Genomic DNA, 22,396 nt, shown 5'->3' with positions numbered 1-22,396 from the left:
TCTACAATTTTGTGATTTTGAAAAAAAACTTGTGATTGCGACCTTAACAATCAAGACTGCATTCACTCTCCATATTCTGCAAAGAGAATTCTACTAAATGGAAGACAAAAAAGATATAGAATAGGAGTAAAAATGGTTAAAAGTGAACTCAAACACCTCAATGTAGGCAGATTATTCTGGGTTGCACAATGATCATGGCCTTACACAGAATTGAATATCTGTCAATGTGTTTGAAAAAGACTCTTAGATGGGCTAGATAAAATGGGTACACTTTTTCAAGCCGAAGTCCCTAGCTGATCAGACAGCGACATCATTTTAAATTGCAAACAAATCCACATTTTGCATTTATTCATTTCTGAGAATATCTAGAATTATTATTATTACTATTATTATATTATTATACATATAAGCCTGTCTATTTTATGGCAAGGGTGTCTTCTAAATTTCAAATACACGTATCATCATCCTGGTGACATTACCATATTTGTGTTTTTAATGTTTGTCCAATTTTTTTCAAGTTTCATGAATGTGCTTCCCTGAAATTCCACCCTTCATTATTTCCCCTTTCACTCAAACAAGTTACCATCAAAGGTTGGATTATTTTAAACTGAAAAACATGTCACATGCTTATCATTCGAAACATCACCACAATCATTCAATCCAATCCAGTACAATAATAAAATAGAACACAAAAACAGGGTTGCTAAGTTTTAAATAAGAATTAAATTTTCAATATACATCATGCATGAAGCTATAAATACTTCCAATGGAAGTCAATCGTTTCCTTCCAGTGTTATGATCAAACATTAATAATATGACATGATTTCTGGGTAGCGTTTCATCAACATTAATGTCCGACAAGTTATCAGATCTGACAATTTTCATTAATTTTGATGGCCTGAGGAGCACGGTTCCTATGGTAACTGTCAGACAAAACAGGACTTGTAGGATAAAACATCCAACAAGTCCTTTCATGAAACGCTCATCTGGTGACAATACTTGACAGACATTTTTATATACTACAATAACCTCTCATATTCCTAAATGTCAGACATTTTGTGTTTTGTCTAAATACAAAAAAAATCAGACAAGTAGAAATAAGGGAAAATCTTAAACAAAAATGAATATTGGCAAAAAAAGACACATAAAAGGAAAGAGTAATATCACCTAATTCACTTCATGCATTGCATATGGTTAACATGAAATAGATGTAATATTTAAAAGACATACATATGTATTGCCTGCAACTTCAACCTTGGAAAGTTACTTTGGAAATAAAAACAGAAAGAGAGATTAAAACTATTTAATTACCAAGAAGTCACATTCATTTCTTACACAGGTGCATTAAAATGAGGTCTTGTCAACCAAAATGTCAATGAAACTATGGTATTTTGTATAGACAATCTGAAAGGCACATAGTGCTCTACACTTAGCACCCTTTTCTCCGATGCTTGCAGTGATGTGTGTAATGTTTAACACCTTTCTCATAAGAAAAAGCTTCAAAAAAGCTGGGAGGTATTTTCTTAAAGGTGCTTTAAAGTTATACAGAGGCAAAGGGTGACTACTGACCAGTCAAAATTCCACAAAAAATGTATTCAACTTATGACATCACAATGAAATATGTATGACATCTTCATATAATGAAATCATTGTGATATTACAAGTGTGTCCACACAACTTGGGGCTATCTTTTCACACCAGAAGCATGTCATTCAGGTAAATTAGCATATTATATGTGGCAATAGTTTGACCATGTTTAAACCTTCAAACCACCATCTCAAAATAAGGCTATAATATATGACATAATACACTATACATATCAAGATGACATGTGGAATTTACTTAAGATTGAGAGCTGGAATTCTGACAGGCTTCTTCTTGACTGATAGTAAGGATTAGCCAAATTTAACCAGTGCAATTAAAGTAATCAGATCATGTGGTTTACAAAGGTATTGATTACAGTACCTCAAAATCTTGAATATAAATAGAATATTGAAATGTAAGTTCCCTAAATCTATCAACAAAAATACTATTCATCTTTCAGGCAAGACAAAAATGATCAGTGTGAATTATGATTCAAAAGGATGAATTTATAAAAGACAGAATGACAAATGTGACACAAAGAAATATACTCACAGAACTCAAAAGAAAAAAAAAATATTCAGTGTTGAACTGAGAAAACAAAAACAATGGCAATAAATGGGTCACAATTAACAAGACCTTTGCTGAGTGATTCTATGATGGTTAAAATTAATTATCAATGTTTGCATGCTGTGATCTCTTCTACTCCTTGTGGGTGTGAACACAGGTGAACTATTTCTTGATAAATGAATTAACGAAAGGGAATAATCCACATTATTGTTGTGTTGCTGTTGTCCACTCCACATTACATGCACATTGGGATCACCACTTGGAATAAACGAGTATGATGGGCACTGTACTCATAAAAGTTCTTACATTACAGAAATAGAGTACCGAAGCGATGACGTCAGTTGCCAAGGTGTCACGGCGGCCTGGATCTAAACAAACAAAACCAATGAATAAAAGCGTGTTTCTCATAGGAAAAAATGGCTGCTATTGGAATTTGATCGCTTGCAACCTATTTTTTCAGACGAACATAAGTCATTTGCAAAATGCAAATGTTTACAGACGATAGTCAGCTGCGACTCTTTTTAGAACCAGCCCGCCATGACACCATGGCAACTGACGTCACACTTCGGTACTCTATAGTGAACGCAATTCTGATTAACATATCAACATTACTCAGATTATTTAAGTATGAATTAATGAAATGGGAATCATTTTATTTGTAATGATAGCCAATACCATACTTGGATAGCAGAGATCACAATGATTTGCCAGCGGAACGTTTTTGAAGAAACTGCTTTATACAATTTATTAATTTTCAAGAAGTGAAGTTGAATCCCAGCAGGCTACCAAACTGGAATGACGTGCCTCTTCCGATCTATATGATGCTTGCATCATTAACAAGAGCTGAAATTCTTTCATTATTTGAAGACAAATTAGACAATGTTATCTAAATATCAAATTAGCAAGTGGCATCACATTCATGTAATGAAATTCCAAAGTGGTATTATTCCTCCAGCACATATGAGTTTAAAAAGCAAAGATTTCATTTGTTATTTATCACAAAGCCATTAGAGGACATCAGAGAAGAAAATACACTATTGTATAAACAGTGGTAACAATTCTCCTTGGATGTTTTCACACATCTCACTCCACTGTATAACAGAGTCCACAGTAGCGTAATGAGGAAATTGTCTCCAGGTACTCAGGAAGTCATGCAAGCTTGTTTTATAGACACCCACACATGCAAGCGATGTCCTTGCACAGAGCCGTTACGTAAGATGCCTTTCTGCCCCCAAGTGTCTCTCCTTGATCCATTTTTATCCAATGGCTTCCTTCATGCCATACTTGTTTAGTAGCACCTCCTGATCAATGTTTTTGTAGTACTTGTTGCAGCTATTATGGCATTCTTGTTAGCAGAGTCCATTCCCATCTCTCAATATTATCCATGGTGATAAAATGTTCTCCCCTCCCTTACCCGATTCTCGAGTGCTATTTACCGCCTCCCATCATATTGCCTAGACCTCCCATGCCTCCCATGTTGCCTGCTCCTTGCTGGAATTGCCTCATCATGTTCTGTAGACCATTCATACCACCTGCATCATGAGAAAGATGAAAATAAAAGATCACGCTCAAGACTCGTTGAAAAAAATAGATAGAGATAATGATAATGGGTAATCCCAACACACCAATATTATATTCAGACAGTTAGAAAACATCACTTTAAACTTTACAGCTATTCAAACAGGTCTTGATGAGTTTATCAAACAAATGTAACATTCAGTATCATACACAATTCATACACAATTCTTTAAACAGTGGTAAAGAAAATGCATTTATTGCATCATGAAACATACATGAAATTGTGTCAAGTCCGTTACACAACACAATAAGTGTTTTTTTTTCATCAATGAAAGTGTCTGTTACAAGCGTAAATATCAATGAACCTACTATTTAAAATCATTAGAAAACGCAACAAACAGAGTTTCATTGAATTTATTGACTTACCTAGTTGTTGAAGTACCCTAGGATCCATAGCCCTTGCTATTGATTGATTGATTTTAGCCATCTGAGCTGGGTTTACATTCTTTGACATGTCACCACCTGATGCATAAGAAGAAAATTTTGTGTTGTTAAGACGAATGCCTTTCTGCTCAAACTATTTGGTATGTGTGTTTAGGAATCATGGACCACATGACAGTTTTGAAAATGTGGGGGGGGCAGGGAAAGCTGGCCATGCAAAAACCTCAATAAGATATGATTCTTACATTTTTAACACGTTGACAGAAAAAAAGTGAAGGGCTGAAGCCTCTCAGTCCCAACGGTTCCGCGGCCCCAGGAATTACATCATATCTCTGAATGACTAATTTCTTGGATTATTCTGCTCTTATATTAATGGTAGACAACAAAATGTGTTAAACAGTTATATTTGACTCTTGCTTATGGCACCATACATGATAAGCAATAATACATTTTGAGTAATAGATAGATCTGCTTGATAGGAAATTATCAAACCATCGTTTTTATTGAAATCACTGGGTTGTTCTTTTTTACCTTAAGGTTCCTTGTTTGCCACTGCTTGATGAATCAAGTAAATATCTTAGGGGGGTTCCCAAGCCCTAATCCCCCCCCCCCCCCATCCATCTCTCTCCCTATCCCCTTCTCAGACTTGCCTTTGAATAGTCCCTTGATGCCTCCCATCTTCTTGACCATCTGAGCAAACTTCTGGTACTGTTGAAGTAGTTCCTGTACCTCCCTGACCGAGACCCCAGCTCCTCTGGCCACTCTCTGTACTCTGCCTGGACATCTCATAAACACTTTAGCACCTTCTCTGCTATCAAGCTCTGTCAACAAAATCAAAGGTAAAGTACACTCTAATTTTTTTAATCTCTGCCTGGTTTCTAAAGCTCTTTGGAAAGAATGCATGATCAAAAATACCTTTCGTTTTTAAAAGGAATGATGTCATGTGTCTTATTTCATTATATGAAGCTTAATGGCAAAATTTTAATGTCACAGACACTCATATGGAGAAAGAAGCTTCCTACTATTTGGAAACTTGGCGGAATGAATTCAACTTCCTTTTGCTCTCAGAGGAGCAAAAGAAAATGACCAATCCATATTTTCTTCCCAAGCACAAAAAGTTAGAATGTCAACACAAATCAGAAACACTTTGTTGAATGGAACTGCATTTAGGTTTTTTTTGCTGAGTTTAGAACAGGGTATAGGTTTGTCATAACCCAGTCTTTCCCTAGGACACCAGTAATACAAGAAAATATAACATTCCAATAAGTTTATTTGCAATAATTTCTTGTTTTTCAAAAATAAGTAGATTGCAAGTATTAAAAGAAAATATATTTATTTTTAATACTGTTTTTTAATGCCAGTTAAACCTATCTTAACATAGATTTCATTTAACATTACAAAGGTTTTCTAACTCTTCACACGTTTTATTTGCATTAATGCACAATCTCAGACATGTTTTGATCACATTCCATTCACGAGTGGATACCATGCGCGACCATGAGATCTCAAAAAGCACACTAAACACATATTTTCCATATTCTGAAAATGCACCCCTTAACAATGATTGGCGTGTGAAACCCTACCCTTAACAAGTATTGGAAACAAAATAATACTCTTGGCAAGTTGGCAAGTATTCCCTGAAATGAACCCCTAAACAAGTACAGCGATATTTTATCGTTATGCCCGTCGGTCGTCGGTTTTAGATTTACACACCATTTGGTTTAGTGCGGCCCCACCTTTCACCTGGCGCAAATCAGACTCTAAACACGTAGTGTTGGGGCAAAATGGACATCCTTTATAAACATTTTTATTTTGTTTTTTCATCCCCGCAAATTTGACCCTAAACACGTAGCTTTCCTAGCGTAATAGATAGGGGAAGGCGAGGTAAGTTGAGCACAGGGGCAAGTTGAGCCACCAGCCCCAGGCCAATAATGAATGAGTCAGACATTGTGGTGGTGTCATGTATTGATGACCCATAGCATAACCTCTAACCCCACCACATTGTTTCCAACTTTGAAACAAAAACTAGTTTTTTAGAGGGAAAAATATGAATTTCAGCCAAAAAAGTAAAAAAGAGTGTGAAATAGATAAGTGCTTTATAAACACACACGTCTTTAAATATAATAAAGACATGATAACAACATTATTAGTCCAGGTATGGATCTTCATTCTTGTCATAGTCTTTTATATGATGGATGCATAATAAATGTGTGGATACAAAATCATCGCACTAAGTTCGGACTGGGGTAAGTTGAGCCAAACAGCATGGGGCAAGTTGAGCCATGGTAATTCCTATGGTAATGTATCTTAAAAAACAAACAAACCATAAAAATCGATTGAAATGCAGGCTGAAAGGAGCAAATTTACATGACTGCTCTTTTCCTTTTACAGGATGTTAGTATTTATAGAGAATTAGCAAGTGAAAAGACTTTAAACAAAAAATTGACATGCTAGTTCTCCCCCCATACATTTTGTACATAGTTTTTGTGGCTCAACTTACCCCAGAAGGTGGCTCAAACTTACCCCATATATGGGGCAAGTTGAGCCATTTGACATCGTTTTTTTAAAAGGTCACGATGACTTTCGGTGTGGAGATAGAAAGTTATATATAGGTGGAAAAAATATTTCAGAAGAATTCAATTTCAAGGCAAGGTACTTATTTTGACAAGATTATTAATCATATCAATTCTAACATGCAAAAAGCAAAAAACTGTCACAACTTACCCCGCCTTCCCCTACCCTTTTATCATTATTTTTGTGTTTTTGACACCCTTATCACGTTACATTCATAACGTGCCCTATTTTGAAAAAGATATAATTTTTACCTGTTTTTTGGTCGCGCATGGTATCCACTCGTCAATGTAAGTGGCACCCCCCCCTCCCCGGGCTTTTGCCACATATTTCCCATACCCCTTTGTCCCTGAACAAGCATAAATTTTCTGTACTTTCTAGTTTCTAATGAATAAATAATAACCCACTTTTATACGGCGCTCAATGAATCCTGACAGTATCTAAAACTGCTTTGCAGATATATCATTACCGCTTAATACTTTAGGGCATGAAAAGTTCTGCACACATGGTTAAACATGCATTCACTCTATTTTTATCAAACCATTCAACCTATCCTAGTTTATTGACCTATTTTACATGTACTGTAAATCTATGCTATTTAGGACCCACCAAAGGAGACACCCCTCTGGATACATTCACTTACCCCCCCCCCACACACACACACTGATTGGGATAATACATGCATCCTCATGAAATACCCAGGAAATCAAATGAAAAGGGAGTTGGGGAAAAATCAATAACCCTTCCTCATGAACAATACCCAGATTCAGATTCATTGTTATGAGCTATGACTCACAGCAACTATGCAAAGACACTGGGGCTAGGTAGAAAGTTACCCTCTTTTCTCTTTCATTATTGTAAGCACTTTCTAGGTTTGAATTAACAGAGAGCATTCTAATTATATGTGGAAGTAAATAGAAACATAGGAATTTATTCATTGACAAGATCTAAATGAAAAGGCTAAATGTGTCTTGAAAATGTTTGTCGAAAAAAAGAGATTTGCAATCAGGACCAGACTAGGAATCAATTGTACTTGATTTAAAAGTCACCAAAACACTCCAACAACTGTGTGTTGTATTTAGCAATTGTTAATATGGATAAAAACTATCAAGAAAAAAATACAAAAAAAATTTAGCAGACATTTTCAGGATATCTGTGAGAGGGATGATAATTGTAACACATGCAATATGTGGACTTAAATTGGAATGATGTTTCCAGCCATTTGTACATTTTCACTATGTAATGCACTACAAGAATTATTTACAAGTGCCGTTGTTTTTCAGGGCTACATTTTTACGACAAATCACAGATGCAGGTAACAATAGGGACTCACAGTTCAGATTTAAAAAAGTAAAATCCATATTAACCAAGGGTGGAAATCTCTCCCCAAACAAGGTAGGGGGCATCAGGGGTTGGAAAATTTGACAAGCCCCCCCCCAAAAAAAAGTTATCATCCAAGAAAGTAAGGTCATTTCGACCAAAATATATTTGACAAGCAAGAAAAAAAAGAAAGAAAGGTAATCACCCAAAAAGTAAGGTCATCTCGTCCAAAATACATGTTTTATTCTGATTTTGAATGATGTTTTTCTCTCCATCAGTAGAAGTAAAGACCGAAAATAGTAGGGGGGACATTTTATATTGTCCCCCCTACTATTTTGGGTAGGGGGACACGTCCCCCTGGGATTTCCGCCCATGATGTTAATACATTCCACTGATGTCTTACCTTCATCATTCATACTATCCATCATAGTCATGAGTTTCTTGAGTCTCTGCATTGATTCTTGCTCATTGCCCTTTGTCATGAAATCACTGCTGAACCCAGGAATCATACCCTACACATCAAATAACATTAATACATTACAAAGCATATACTTTTTACATAGATTTGTCAGAATTGCTTTAATTGGCGAAACAAGAACAGCCCTAGCAGCCTTGCTGGTTAATGATTGCAAGAATATAATGGCAGTGTTGATTTTTTTAAAAATTATTATAGCAAACATTCTCTATTTCTTTAATAACCTTTGATCTACATACATACAGTCCGACCTCTCTTATCTGGCCTCTCCTTATCCGGATCTCTCTATTATCTGGACGCACACTTGCCGAGATTTTTTTTTTTCATTCAATCTAGTACTGGTACGAGAGGAAATGAGATTTCAATCTAAACTCAATCCTATACGTAAACTCACTTTGATTACATATATTTCCCAACATAGTCACCCTACACCAAACATATTTTTCATGAAAATATCTCACCCAAATCACCAAAAGAACTTTAGGAATGATAATTTCCAGTAAATCAGGGTGCAGCGCAAACATTTCATCACGTTTCTCTTTTTGCTTCGCGGGAAAAACAGCACGTCTTGCTAGCTAACTTTAGGCCTCAATATGGACAGCGCCATCTATCATGTTTGAGCCTAAAGTCTGTGTAACAACGGCTGACATTGCAAAGCTGCGATACCCGCCGCAATGATCTAATTTTAAAACTTGGTTTCATCGAGTCATTCTCTTTCTTTCGAGGTATGCTCGATGTATACCTCAGTCATTTTAGCAGGTAAATTATCCAAGAGTTTTGGCCATCGATCGATTTCATTTCCATAAAAACACTGCCTATAATTTGCACTGACTCTGCAGTGAATATTGTCTGTACCATACGCCCACTACAATAGTGTAGCTACCGCCGGTGGCCTGGGGAGGCAGCCGGCAGCACAGCTTCGTGTATTCAATATTGTGTCTCCCAGATCCGGATAAATCCCTTATCCGGATTGGTGCTGGTCCCAACGTGTCCGGATAAGAGATGTCGGACTGTACCTTTAAAATTGTAACCTATACCTACACACATTTTCTTTACGTAAAAGATTAATCTACAAGAAGCATTACTTTATACTAAACTATTTGATGAACTTGCTTCGAATACATTGTAATTGATGGTAATCATGTAAAATTTCATGTCAAGGGAAGGTGTCTCATTCAATTACAAGAGAAAAGGATCATATCACTGTGAACATACCATTATTTGTCCAAAAGGTCCCATTTTCATGATATTCTGGAATTGTTCATACATGTCCCGTAATGTGAATTCACCTGCACAAAGAAATGGAAAATAAATATTCAATATTTTTACTTGCAATAAATTTGCCTAAACTATTTAATATATACAGATCATAATTTTTGACAAAAATCATAAATTCTGCATTGTGAACCTCATGTTGTTCTATTAAAAAAATCGTCAATAGTAAGAAATGGTTGACAAATAAAAATGAAGTATTTTTGGCCAGTCTTTTCAATGCACAATCAATTAGCATATTCATTTAATCATTCAGGACTGAATCTTGTTTATCAAGTTTATATTCACAAGACATATCTTCTGTAGCTACTATTACTTCAGCAAAACATCAAGGATTGGACAAAACAAAGATGATATGACATATTATGTGATATTAAAGTCTTTTTCTCAGCCAAATGAAATAGAAATGCTTATGATAACTGCTTACCATGTTTGAGTTTGTTGATGAGTTCTTCATTGTCATCCAGATTGAGTTCACTCACCTTGTCTATCAAACCTTCAATATCACCCATACCTGAAAACACCATAAATGAAGAAATCATGAATCAGAATGGCGTGGTGTAGTGGTTCTGATAATTTTCTTTTATAAGAGGATCATGAATTCAAATACAACACTGAGGTATTAATTTTGAAGTGAGGAATGTATCCATGTTATGCTCACTCAAGCCAGATAAAGTAAATCATATCATGTGTGTATTTTAGTGCAAGTTCATTTTAATTGATATCTTGTGTTTTTACTGTATTTGTTTATTTGGTTTTTCTCATAACAGGATCTGCTTATCATCAGACCAATACTACTTTAAGGTCCTAAACCAATATTCCATTGCACTATAAAAATGTATTGATATGTAATCTTGTATTTTTTTATAATGCTTGAAATATATGGAATTGAAATTGGAAATATTTGCACTTTCTTCCATTTGCCAGAGTGTAATTAGAATATGTGAGATGTTTCTGTTATTACAATTTTGTGTTCATTCCTCCAGGATAACCATTAACTTCAGTATTTCAGTATTCTATGTTGCTCTCTTAACTGGCCCTTATTTTAGCCAAACATACATGTAATAATAATAATGAGACTTGTAAAGTGCCAAATCCAATCTGTAGAGTGCTCAAGGTGCATGAAGAGCTAAGAGTTAAATAGCAAAGTTTTTAAAAGATTTTTGAAAGTTTCGACAGAGGTACATTTTTTATGTCTTCAGGAAGGCTATTCCACAAAGTGGGGCATGCAAAGGCAAATGATCTTTCCCCCAAGTTTTCGAAACTTTCTGAATGACAAGGAAGCCAGAGGTGGATGAGCGCAAAGATCTGCCTGGTCTGTAGTGATTGGTAAATGAAAGACTGTATTGTGGTGCTGATCCACGAATACTACGAAAGGCAAGCAACAAATCTTAAAGACCTCTGATGCATATGCTATGAATTATATGACCTTACAAAATGACATTGTTGTTTGTTATGTTCAATATATTCTCAAATCCATAAGTGCTAAGAAAGCAATTGATGTTACAATGGAGTAAAACCTTTATTTTGTAGTACATAATGAATCATTATGAAGAAGCCATTAAGGCTAACTCGAGTAGATGGAATTCCAATTATACTTCCATATTGCTTGTATAATTTACCATGTCTCCACTGCACTGGGTGAAATTCAAAACAATGGCTTAACTTCCCAAAGTTTAAAATGAAAATCAAATATGATTACTTGTAACAGTATTCTTCAAGCAGGCTATAATCAATAGCTCTTGGCTGCACTCTGCTGAATCAGCCAAATCCTTACTTTTCTTACTTAGATATCAAAATAGTCCAAATTTTTTGGGTTAACACATTCTTACTTTATAAAAAAAGACAAATGAAACAAGAAATGCCATTGAATGGTTCTGTACCTAACAGCTTGCTGATGAAGGGCTTGGTCTTAAAAGGTTCAAAATCATCTATATGTTCTCCAGTTCCTATGAAGATAACAGGACTCTTTGTTGCAGCAACACTGTATGACAAAATTGAAAATATAAAGAAACATATTTCTATCATAAAAATAAACATTTTAATTGACATATCTACAGTGAAACTTGCACAAGGTCAAAGGTCATAATATTACTCCCTTTTCATTGTCTAGTTTTATGAAGTCATATGTATCATCTTTTCAAAATAGACAATATAATAGTCCTACAAAAACTAATGAAGTTTGAAAAGTAAATAAACTGATCATTTAAATGACCAACTATTAAAGTTACCCTCCCCAAATATATTGGTATCGCAATTGCACTGTTTTCAGTTATTAATCATTGGTGAGAGTAACTCTTCAACTTTTCCATGAAATTGAAGAGGAAAACAGTTTTAAGCAGAGTGAGACTTGTCTATAGTGACCATCCAAAGAGAACAGAAAAAATTGGCCTTTGTAGACAGGTGGCTGCTATAGACAGGTTCTCATACACACAGTCTGGATTTGGATCACTCTTAGTCCTAGCCCTTACAATCAATTCCAACGATAACATGCTCATTGTAGTGATATTGAGATTAATAAAGAGCAATGTTAACATATTCAGAATCAATGTTAATTGTTGTTGAATCACCCTCTGATCTGGCTCTCTATCACCAAGTTAAAAAGAAATTGATATTGAAGAGAAAAAAAAACAATACGGTCTACTTACGCACTGAGGGCACCTCCTCCTTTTGCATGTCCATCTAACTTTGTGATGATGACCGATGCAACGTCCACTTTCTCCTTGAATGCTTTGGCTTGACTCTCACAGGCTTGACCAATAGAAGCATCCATGACGAAGATGATGTTATCAGGATTCTAAATACAAATACAGGTAAACTTGCATAAGTCGACCTTCCATAAGTCAAATACTTGCCAAAGCAATTTCTAGACAAGGGCCCCGTATAAAAGGTTTGTGATTAATCGCTTATTTGAAAGAATAGTTCTGATTGGTTCCTAGTCGGTCTACTGAGCAAAATGCGCATGCAATGATGATCTTCATTTAGCGATTAAAGGTCAAGTCCACCTCAGAAAAATGTTGATTTGAATCAATAGAGAAAAATCAGACAAGCACAATGCTGAAGATTTCATCAAAATCGGATGAAAAATAAGAAAGTTATGACATTTCAAAGTTTCGCTTATTTTTAACAAAATAGTTATATGAACGAGCCAGTTACATCCGAATGAGAGAGTTGATGATGTCACTCACTATTTCTTTTGTTTTTTATTGTTTGAATTATACAATATTTCAATTTTTACGAATTTGATGTTTGGGACCTCCTTGCCTGAAGCACAAAATGTTAAAATAATGGAATTCCACGTGTTCAGGGAGGAATGAAACTTCATTTCACATGACATTGACGAGAAAATCAAAATATTTCATATTTCAAACAATAAAAAACAAAAGAAATAGTGAGTGAATGACATCATCGACTCTCTCATTTGGATGTAGCTGGCTCGTTCATATAACTGTTTTTGTGAAATGAAGCGAAACTTTGAAATGTCATAACTTTCTTATTTTACATCCGATTTTGATGAAATTTTCAGTGTTATGCTTGTTGAATTTTTCTCTTTTTATTCAAATCAAGTTTTTGTTGGGGTGGACTTGTCCTTTAATCGCTAATCTTTGTGTTCTGGGGCCCTGATCATAAAAATAATAATAACTCTTATTTACCCAGGGTAGCCACTTCAGCTATAAGTTGTTCTTCTAGCGGGCCCAGCCTAACATGACATGTTACGCAAAACAACCTGTTAAATACCTCTTCTATGTACACTAATTTTTATTAAGTTTAACAGATTTCTATGTTCCCAGTAAATTTGAATTATGTGAAGATTCCGGAATAAAGCAGCTTATCAAAAAACTTTGTACAAAAATGTTCATAAATATATGGTCACTCACTTGATACAAACTGATTTTCCTTTGTTGTTGCCAAGTTGTCAGACATTAGAATTTAAATTGAATCATGAGGTTTTGTCTCTTTCCACACAAACTTCGCATTTCACGCTCAAACAATCCATTGCATTTGTCTTTACCATAATAATACCATATTCTGATCATTATTTTCTCCCCCAAAAATATATATAGTAAGAAAGCTGGTGAAATTCTCTACAACTTCGCTGTGAAAAATTTCCCCTCAAAATGTTGCAGTGAAAAGTTACAGCAAGTTAAATTGAGCAAATCCATTTCGTTTACTGCTCCTGATCCCTCCCTGAACATAATTCTGCACAGAGTGGTTCAAGGCCTAGTGCATAAACAAAAAATATAAATTCAACTAATAAATCTTAATGAAACACGTAATTTAAAAACATTATCACATTGGTCACAAGTTCTTAGAATTTTATACGTAGAAATATATCTAAGAGTAACCGTTACATTAACTTCTAATGCGAGTCCAAAAGACGATCTTACTCCGATAAATGAATGACCGACCAAAAAACTTGCTTACCGTAACATTTGAGACCTGCAACATTTCTTCAAAGAGTGAATCCTCTTGCTTGTGTCTTCCACTAGTATCAACAATGATGATCTCAAAGTTTTCCTTCTTAAACTTCTCTACTCCATCAGCAGCTATAATCACAGGATCAACTTCTGTGTAGCTGAAAAATACGTGAAATGTAAAATTAGGAAATTAAAGTATTAATGGGCCTCAGGTCATCACACACAATATCATTTTGTCACATGAATTAGAATGTTGATGATCAGCTATTAAAAGTAAGTTTAATTTCATTTCCTTATATTTCAAGAGTAAATTGTAAATCAATAACGTTTTTATCATTTGAATCACAGGACAGCGTAGCTTTAAAGAGAAATGCCAGTAGTTGCAGTAATCACTGATTTCATAAGTCTGTAAAACCAGGCTTAATTGTCAGAATATCATTAAAGATCTAGATCTGGTACATTTACATAAACTTAACTTTGTGAAATCTTGAAATCTACGCTGAAAAACTTTCACACTGAAGATCACCAACACAGATAGGCACACGTGGGACAGCGTATTATTATTGCTGGAATAAAGACCCGACGGATGTGACCGAATCCGTGCTTATTTTGCTTATTTCTCAGCAATTACACAATTTCTCACAGAATCCTTTGGCACATATTTTTTATTCATACAGACAGACACTTGGGTGGTCATTATATTAGATTCTGTAAAAAGTCATTTTGAGATCGTTACCAAAACTGGAATTTATCTTTAATAACCCACAGTCCTGAAAACAAAGAACAATCAATCATTCAAAGTATTTGGTGGGAATTGAAGTGCTCTGTTTTCTATTCAACATACCCCCAATTTGAAAAACATGTTCAATGATTCAATTATTTGGCCTAAGACTTTGAAAACAATCATGCATCTCAACTTACCTGCCATAGAATGGTATCCTGGCTTTTGTTGCATTCTGTTTTAATTGATCAAAGGCACCTAACATTACAAATGGGTGTGAAAGAAAATAAATCGTGTCAGATTTGCCTTGCTAATCAAAATATGACTGAATACATATATGTTGATATTTATTTATCTATCTATTTTATATCTATCTATCTATCTATCTCAATATCTATCTAAATATCTATCTATCTATATATTATTTGTTTTATTTACCCAGGGTAGCCTGATAGATTATTATATAAGCCTCATATCAGCGACACAAAAAAAATCAGGGCTAAGAAAAAAATTGTATCAGTAATGTCTAAAATTATCCCTGCAATGCCACAGTCACACTGATAGAAAAAAAAACACTTCAAAGCAACTACCACTATTACATTATTTCCAATGACATACTATTGGCCCGGTGGGGTCACTCAATATGACTTGGGGACTGCATGACCGTTACCAAAATCGCGGGAAAAGGGGTCAATTTCATGGAACGTCCGCGGACAGAACACTCCTCGAAGTAGTGAAAATAGGGGTGCTCACCGTCCTCGATCTGATGGAAATAGGGGTCAGGAAAAAGGGGAGAACGATCACGGGAAGTAAAATCCGTCGCCGAGTCACCAGCCGCAGAGGGCGCGCTCATCATACTCTGTATCTTTATGTGGACAACTCTACATTTATTTTTACAAAGAATTCTACTTTTCTTATTTTTCAAGAAAAATAAAGTTCTTTTGGATTATTGTATCAGTATGACATGGCTCTTGGTCATCTTTAAGGACTGAGCACTCCCTCGCCTGTGTTGCAATTTCCTCTAATGAGGAAAGGGTATAAATGCCCTGTCCTTGAAATATGGTAAAAAGGGGTAAGTTTGCGAAATGGGCAAAAGTGTCCTTACAATCTTATAATTAGGGGTGTTTCAAGGTACCATTTTACCGCAATTTTGTCCTTGTTTTGCGTGAAAATAGGGGGGTAAATTTCACAAAATGTCCTTGAAATTGACTGCAATAGGGGGTTACTTGCATTTGTGGTAACGGTCATACGCGTCCTCCTCTGCGGGTGAGTGACCCCACCGGGACTATTGGTCGGTTTGGAGTCAGTTTCGTTGATGTGACTCGAGCATTTGCAAAATACCCCCCCCTTACAAAAATCTAAAATGAATCTTTCGATTCATTAAAGGAGGGATAAAGAATGAACAGAATATCCACTGAACAGAAACTGTTATTTTTTCCTGCTGCCTCATACAGTGTTGGACTGGGTGGCAAGGTAACTAGTATTGTCATTCATTGTAGTATTCTGCAATCAATAAACACATCATGGCAAAAGTAAAATTAACATTGGGGTATAATTGTTGAGTAAAAGTATTGTTTCAATAATAGGATCTTTTCACATGTTAATTACAACAACTTTGATAATGTTACCTGCTCGGAATGTATCTGCACAGATAAGAGCAACTTTCCATCCTTTCTTCTGATAGTAATAGGCAAGCTAGAAAGGGTTATGAATACAACAAAACCATGTAAACACAATTCTTGGAGGAAGTAAGATTTCAAGTTAAATTACAAATACATAGCTATATATAATCCACCAAACATTACAATTGAACTTTCTGTAACCTTAGATTGACAATATTCAAATAATATGATGAACAACTACATGTAAATTATTATGAAGAATACATGTATAACACCTAAAACTCCAAAACGACTTTTCATCAACTATGACGGGCATTTACGTAGACTTAATTACTAAATAAACCTCCAAACAATTTATTTGGAATTGAAATACAATCCTACATACATACCAAATAATATTATCATTACACATAAGATAGGTCAAATAAATCAGAGTGACAGCCAAACAATTATTTCTAAGTTAAGGAGGGCTGTGATGAATAAACAGAGATAGATCATGGAATACAACAGCTATAAGAACCATGTATTCTGAGAATATAAACAAGAATATTAATATTCTTCTACATATTATGTATGTGTAGTGAGTGAAGGGTTACACTTTCAGTCATCTATCGAAAAATGTTTCCTTAATTTTGAAGAGGCACCTAAAGAAATATCGTGTATATAAAAAGCATCTGACAGATACAATAAGAACATTAACTCGCATGAAAGTGTATTAAAATGATTCATTTTGAAGATTACCTTTGTGCAAGTTGTTGTTTTACCACTTCCTTGTAGTCCCACAAACATAATGATGTTAGGTTTGGCTTTGGTTGGAGTCCATACCTTAACTCCAGGATCCACAAGCTACAAACAAAATAAAACCCACAAAATATAGTCCACCGTACCGTACTGAAATTCGTCCAAATTTCATCCCCCAACTGATAAAACAATAAGCAACAGTCCAATCAATTTGATTTCCAGAAATCATATATATAAAAACTCTAATACATTTACTGTTTTATTGTCCAACTTAATGGAAATGAATTGAAATTTGCATGTACATGTATCATGTATGCCGTGTTTGTATAAAAATCAAATTCTTTGAATTTATAGAAATGCTTGATTCAACAATGAACCCTTAAAGCCCGTCTTATATTAAGCCCCATTTATATTTCTGGTAATTCCTGGTCATTACTACATTATATGAACACACAATATGCCTTGAAGCTCTTATGATGGAATGATATGAGATAAAAATATATGTTTTAGTCGATGTGATAATCCAAATAATAATTATGATAATAATATTAATAACAATAATAATATAGAGCATATAGAGTGCACCTTCTATCTAGTTTCCTATTCAGAGGTGCAGAGGGAATTATTACACAGAAGGGTGGGGGGTGTTATTTGAAATATGAGAATAGTCTTAAATTTGACTTTGAATGACTCTATAGACTTGGCATTGTGTATTGTTGAAGAGAGTGCATTCCACAAAGTGGGAGCACTATTAGTGAAAGCTTTTTCACCAAATGAGTATTTGAGTCTATGAGTTGTCAACAACATGTTTCCCGAAGTTCTAAGATTTCTAGAGGATACATATTCCAAGATGAGATCATTAAAATAATGAGGAGCGTAACCATTAACAATTTTAAGTAACAAAATCTTGAATGTATACTACAGTTTCACTAGAACATTTGTTTTGATTGGCATGATACTATTCCATTATACTTGAAAATGAATTCAAACTTCAGGAATAATCATCACATATAAAACAGAATTTGGGGCTTTAACATTTAGATTAAACATTGATAACATAAACCCCAAGCAATTATCATATTAGCAAAATGGCATATTGCTCTGTACACTACCTTTACAAGTTCCTTGAAGACTGCAGTTTGGATCATCTTACGTTTGTTGAGACCAGCTGCCATTTCATCAAAATCAATGACAGATTTGACATTTTCTTTGAGAGCTTTGACAAGTCTGATATTGACATCTGCCTCAAGAAGTGCCCTGCAGACTTCATTGAGCATAGAGTTAAGTACCTAGATGGATAAAGACATTGATAAAATACATAAAAATGTCAGGCCACAGAAAGAAATGGTTCTATATATGATTGGAGGAACGACTCAAGATCTGTTTATACCAGAATGTTGCCAAAAAAAAATGAACTACGGCCATACAATATGCTACAAAAAAGTAAGCCCAAATAAAAGTTTTTAAAAAATTGTGGATTCAGAAGAATCCCTGTATATTCATTTTAATTTGTGTTACTTAGTCTGAAAAAGTATGATGAAGTTCATGATTATGGATAAAAATCTTTTAATATATTGTAAGAAACATTTTTTATAATGTACTTTAAATAGTCAAAATCATCACCTTTTTCATAACACGGGTTCAAAGTTAAATTCTATTTATCACACTGTGTTTTCCCTAATATGAACAACAACAATGACATAAAAGTACATATTCAAGAACTAAAGCACTGTCTACTATTTCATGAAAATAAAAACAAACACACTATTAAAAGCATTCTTCACACATGTCTATGGAATGTGTTTTGTACATTATTACATTCAAGTTTTTCTTAGCATCTTCTGCAAAGCATGTACATGTATTCATAATAAATTTCCTATACTTACATCTTCATCAATGATAGTTGCATTACTCAATGATTTTAAAGCTGAGGTGATTTTCCTTCCAAGATCGGCTAAAACCATCTTGAAGGAATGTAAATATCTTCACAGTGAGAAAAATAAATGTCTTGAACTCCAAACAATATGATCGTCTTCTCCAGTTCCCTACGCACTGAATAAGCTGGTTACAAGAGATCTGTTTAAATAAAAGAGGGTGATAGAATTTTTAGACTGGAATGTATTACTGTTTCAGTTAATAAATATCATAAAGTAATTTATATGATATTTATTGATTAAAACAAATATTTTACGAATCGTGATATTAATCGGCAAATGCAAGTATTTTTAAAATCTAGGATGCAGCTCTGCACGCGTGTGTATCTAGGTATCGATAACAAAAGACAGCAAAATGGCGACGTAAACACACGGGGTAAGTGAACGCTCTTGCTCTTAACTTCTTTCAATTTTACTACCATTTATTTAACGAAAAGTAAGAAAAATGTAATTAAATGGGGGTAAACATAAAACTTGCCCATGTACATAACTTTGGGCGAAAACCAAAAAATAAAATTGGTGATTTAGGTCTAGGTTCAACATGGGCAATCCTGGCCTCCACGGAGAGGCATATAAAGCAAATCCAGGCGTTAGGGGAGTGACTACGTAGGTAGAAGACTTCACTCCCCAAACGCCTCCAGGATAATCATCCCTCGATTCGATATTTGATTTCGATCTGCCAAGCATGAATAATTTGGCATTTTGGGGTAGCTTAATATTAGAGTCCAATTTCATAATTGTTTAATACCCCTTTCATAGTGAGAGCCGAATTGGAGTTAGTCTGGAGTCCAAGAGGAGTTACTCCACTTTGGAGGGCAATATGAAAATTCTGAGATTAGTTCGATCCGGATTCAAAGCGGAGTACTCAACCCACTTCGAGAAGAGGGTTACAAACAGAGTTACTCCACCCCGGAAATGCTGTTAGTAAAGACACGACAAGGGCCCTCTTCTGCGACTGTAGTCGGCGGCGACTCCTGGCTATTCTAGCCTTAAATCTTTGCCGCCTCCTCCGTAGTTGTAAGTCGAACAAATTGTCAATGTCCCGCATTTTTAACCGTGTTCTTGCGGCCAGTTCAATCATCATCACAATCGTCAGAAGTAAGAACTGACTCAAAAGTAACATTGTGATATGGAAGCGAACAGATTACGATATCATATAGCCAACGATTATCTAGCCAGTATAGTAGAGTATCTAGTACCGGACGCTCGCGCTGCACACATTGCTATCTAGGGCAGCTGCATTTGCAAAACAAATTTCGGCGCGAATCGCTCGTTGGGGAATTCGGCTACACATATGGCGCAAACTCGCTTGGAAACCATGGCAACGACTGCAGATGCACCGCTGCGGTGCTTGCCAATATGAAAGGGGGTTTAAAGTCAGTCCGCAGTACAAGCGGATCGACTCAACCCGGCCGGAGTTACTCCGGAGTAGGCCTAACTCCACTTCGCCTTCACTATGAATGAAAGGGGTAGGCCTAGACTAGAGGCTAGACCTATTATGAGAACAATCCTTCAGCATCAGATACTAACTGCAACTCAGTTTTAGAACAAGGCATCACACAAAAGGCATACACAGCTGTACTAGTAATCGATTCACATTAGATCTACCTCTACCCTCTAGAAATTCAAATAGGCATACTTTTCATCTGGTTCTGGTCCCATGCATTGATTTCCGTGCGGTAAGAATACTTCTTTTAAACTGTTCACACAGCTGTGGTACATTTAGAAGGTCCATCTTCTCGTAATTCATTTGAAAACAACATTGAACGATTGAAAATGTTTATTTTACCAAACAAGGATAAAATGGTATTATTCAAGTAGGATATTTGCACATATTCAATAACAATTCTATTACCTTTTTCTTCCGACTTGGAACCGAGAATTTATCAGATACGTGTTATTCACAATCAATGTGATCGTAAGTGGCGCTATACCAAAACAAGTCTTGTTCATCAACTAGTTGGAAGGGGTGGTTCATATTAATTTTATTTTGAAAAATTACTGCATTGTTTACTCATGCCGCGCCAGACGGATAGATAAGGTGGCTTGGGTCAAATATTTTTTTTTTCAGAACCTCACTTTATGCAGAAATAACAATGTATCGAAAGTGACAGTCTTGTTTTCCATAATGCTCACTGACAACAAACTAAATTATCAGCCCAATATTTTCAAAATTTGTCTACCCGCGTCTCCGAGTTCCTTATTTTTATTCAAAGGAAAAAGAGACTCATCAACTCAGTACCGTATACGGGAACGTATATGAATCCGGTCTTAGAACTTAAACATTAGTCCTGTGTAAGTGATGTATTATGTGAATTTTCCATGATCATTCCTGTTGCATTTTAGCAGATTCGAGTGGAAAATTTGCATGTGCGAAACCCGGGTGCGAAATCAATATTTTCATTACAAGTGGCGACATGATATCCCTTCTTGCTAATACTTGGACATAGAATGTAGCACTCAGACAGTATAGTTCCGTGCCTTGTGAGTAAAAAATATGTTTAATTGTGTGCATTTTAATAAGAATTTAGTTCATAATTCAAAAGATTATGTCGGGATGCAGTTCTGTCATCAATTTCTTTTAAACTGTATGACTTACTCAATTTTAATTTTCTTTAAAAAAGAATGACCAAAGTTCGTGTTATTGTTTTGAGTAAATGTCTCATAGGACACCATCTTGTCATCGCCATCAACATCAGAAACGTCATATAATGCAATCTATTGCCACCATGGGGAAACAATATGTAGGCCTATTCTTATTGAAAATCCCGAATTTGGATGAAAAGTTAAGATTGATAAGCTGAATAATTTTAATGGTTTTGAACCCACCAATAATTTTGAAGGGTTATCCACCCCCTTCCAAAAAAAGGTGATTGTGTAGCAAGACAAAAAATCATCAAAATCGGATGTAAAGTACATGTTTTCTGTTGCTCAATTTCAGAAATCAGTTAAATGCACATGTTGGTCGGTATACAAAATAAGAAACTGATGATATCACCAACTAACTACATTGTTTTGTATTTATTATGAGAAATAAAGAAATATGACTTGTTTGATTACAATGTGATACAATGTTTAATCTCTGAACATGTGGAAATTGAATTTATTTTAACCTATTAATGATTTCATGAAGAGTTGTCTTATCAAATCTGCAAGACTGAAGAGACATGTATCCCATGTATTATTCAAACGCCTATAATTAAATACAAAGA

General features: G+C 35.1%; 1 protein-coding gene across 1 annotated transcript; it reads right to left on the bottom strand.

The window, feature by feature from the left end:
• Window positions 1-704: 704 nt before the first annotated feature.
• Window positions 705-21,119, bottom strand: LOC121418803 (signal recognition particle 54 kDa protein). Its single transcript, XM_041612948.1, has 15 exons — window positions 21,040-21,119; window positions 19,137-19,326; window positions 18,363-18,539; window positions 17,251-17,355; window positions 16,516-16,582; window positions 15,088-15,145; window positions 14,174-14,324; window positions 12,397-12,545; window positions 11,632-11,732; window positions 10,176-10,262; window positions 9,692-9,765; window positions 8,405-8,513; window positions 4,761-4,931; window positions 4,096-4,191; window positions 705-3,683 (listed from the first exon to the last, which is right to left on the bottom strand). The coding sequence occupies exons 2-15, from the start codon at window positions 19,212-19,214 to the stop codon at window positions 3,580-3,582; spliced, it is 1,527 nt and encodes a 508-aa protein (XP_041468882.1). The 5' UTR covers window positions 19,215-19,326; window positions 21,040-21,119; the 3' UTR covers window positions 705-3,579.
• Window positions 21,120-22,396: the final 1,277 nt, after the last annotated feature.

The sequence above is a fragment of the Lytechinus variegatus genome, chromosome 7 (assembly GCF_018143015.1).
Source record: "Lytechinus variegatus isolate NC3 chromosome 7, Lvar_3.0, whole genome shotgun sequence".
NCBI lineage: Eukaryota > Metazoa > Echinodermata > Echinoidea > Temnopleuroida > Toxopneustidae > Lytechinus > Lytechinus variegatus.
The sequence above is the reverse complement of the archived record's forward strand: the minus strand, read 5'-3'. Positions and strand labels throughout refer to the sequence as shown.

Coding starts and splice junctions, on each gene's coding strand:
- LOC121418803 (XM_041612948.1), bottom strand. CDS start 19,214: ATGGTTTTAGCCGATCTTGGAAGGAAAATCACCTCAGCTTTAAAATCA. Junction 12,546..14,173: donor TGCAGGTCTCAAATGTTACG/GTAAGCAAGTTT, acceptor ATTTGTATTTAG/AATCCTGATAACATCATCTT. Junction 3,684..4,095: donor TAGGGTACTTCAACAACTAG/GTAAGTCAATAA, acceptor CTCATGATGCAG/GTGGTATGAATGGTCTACAG.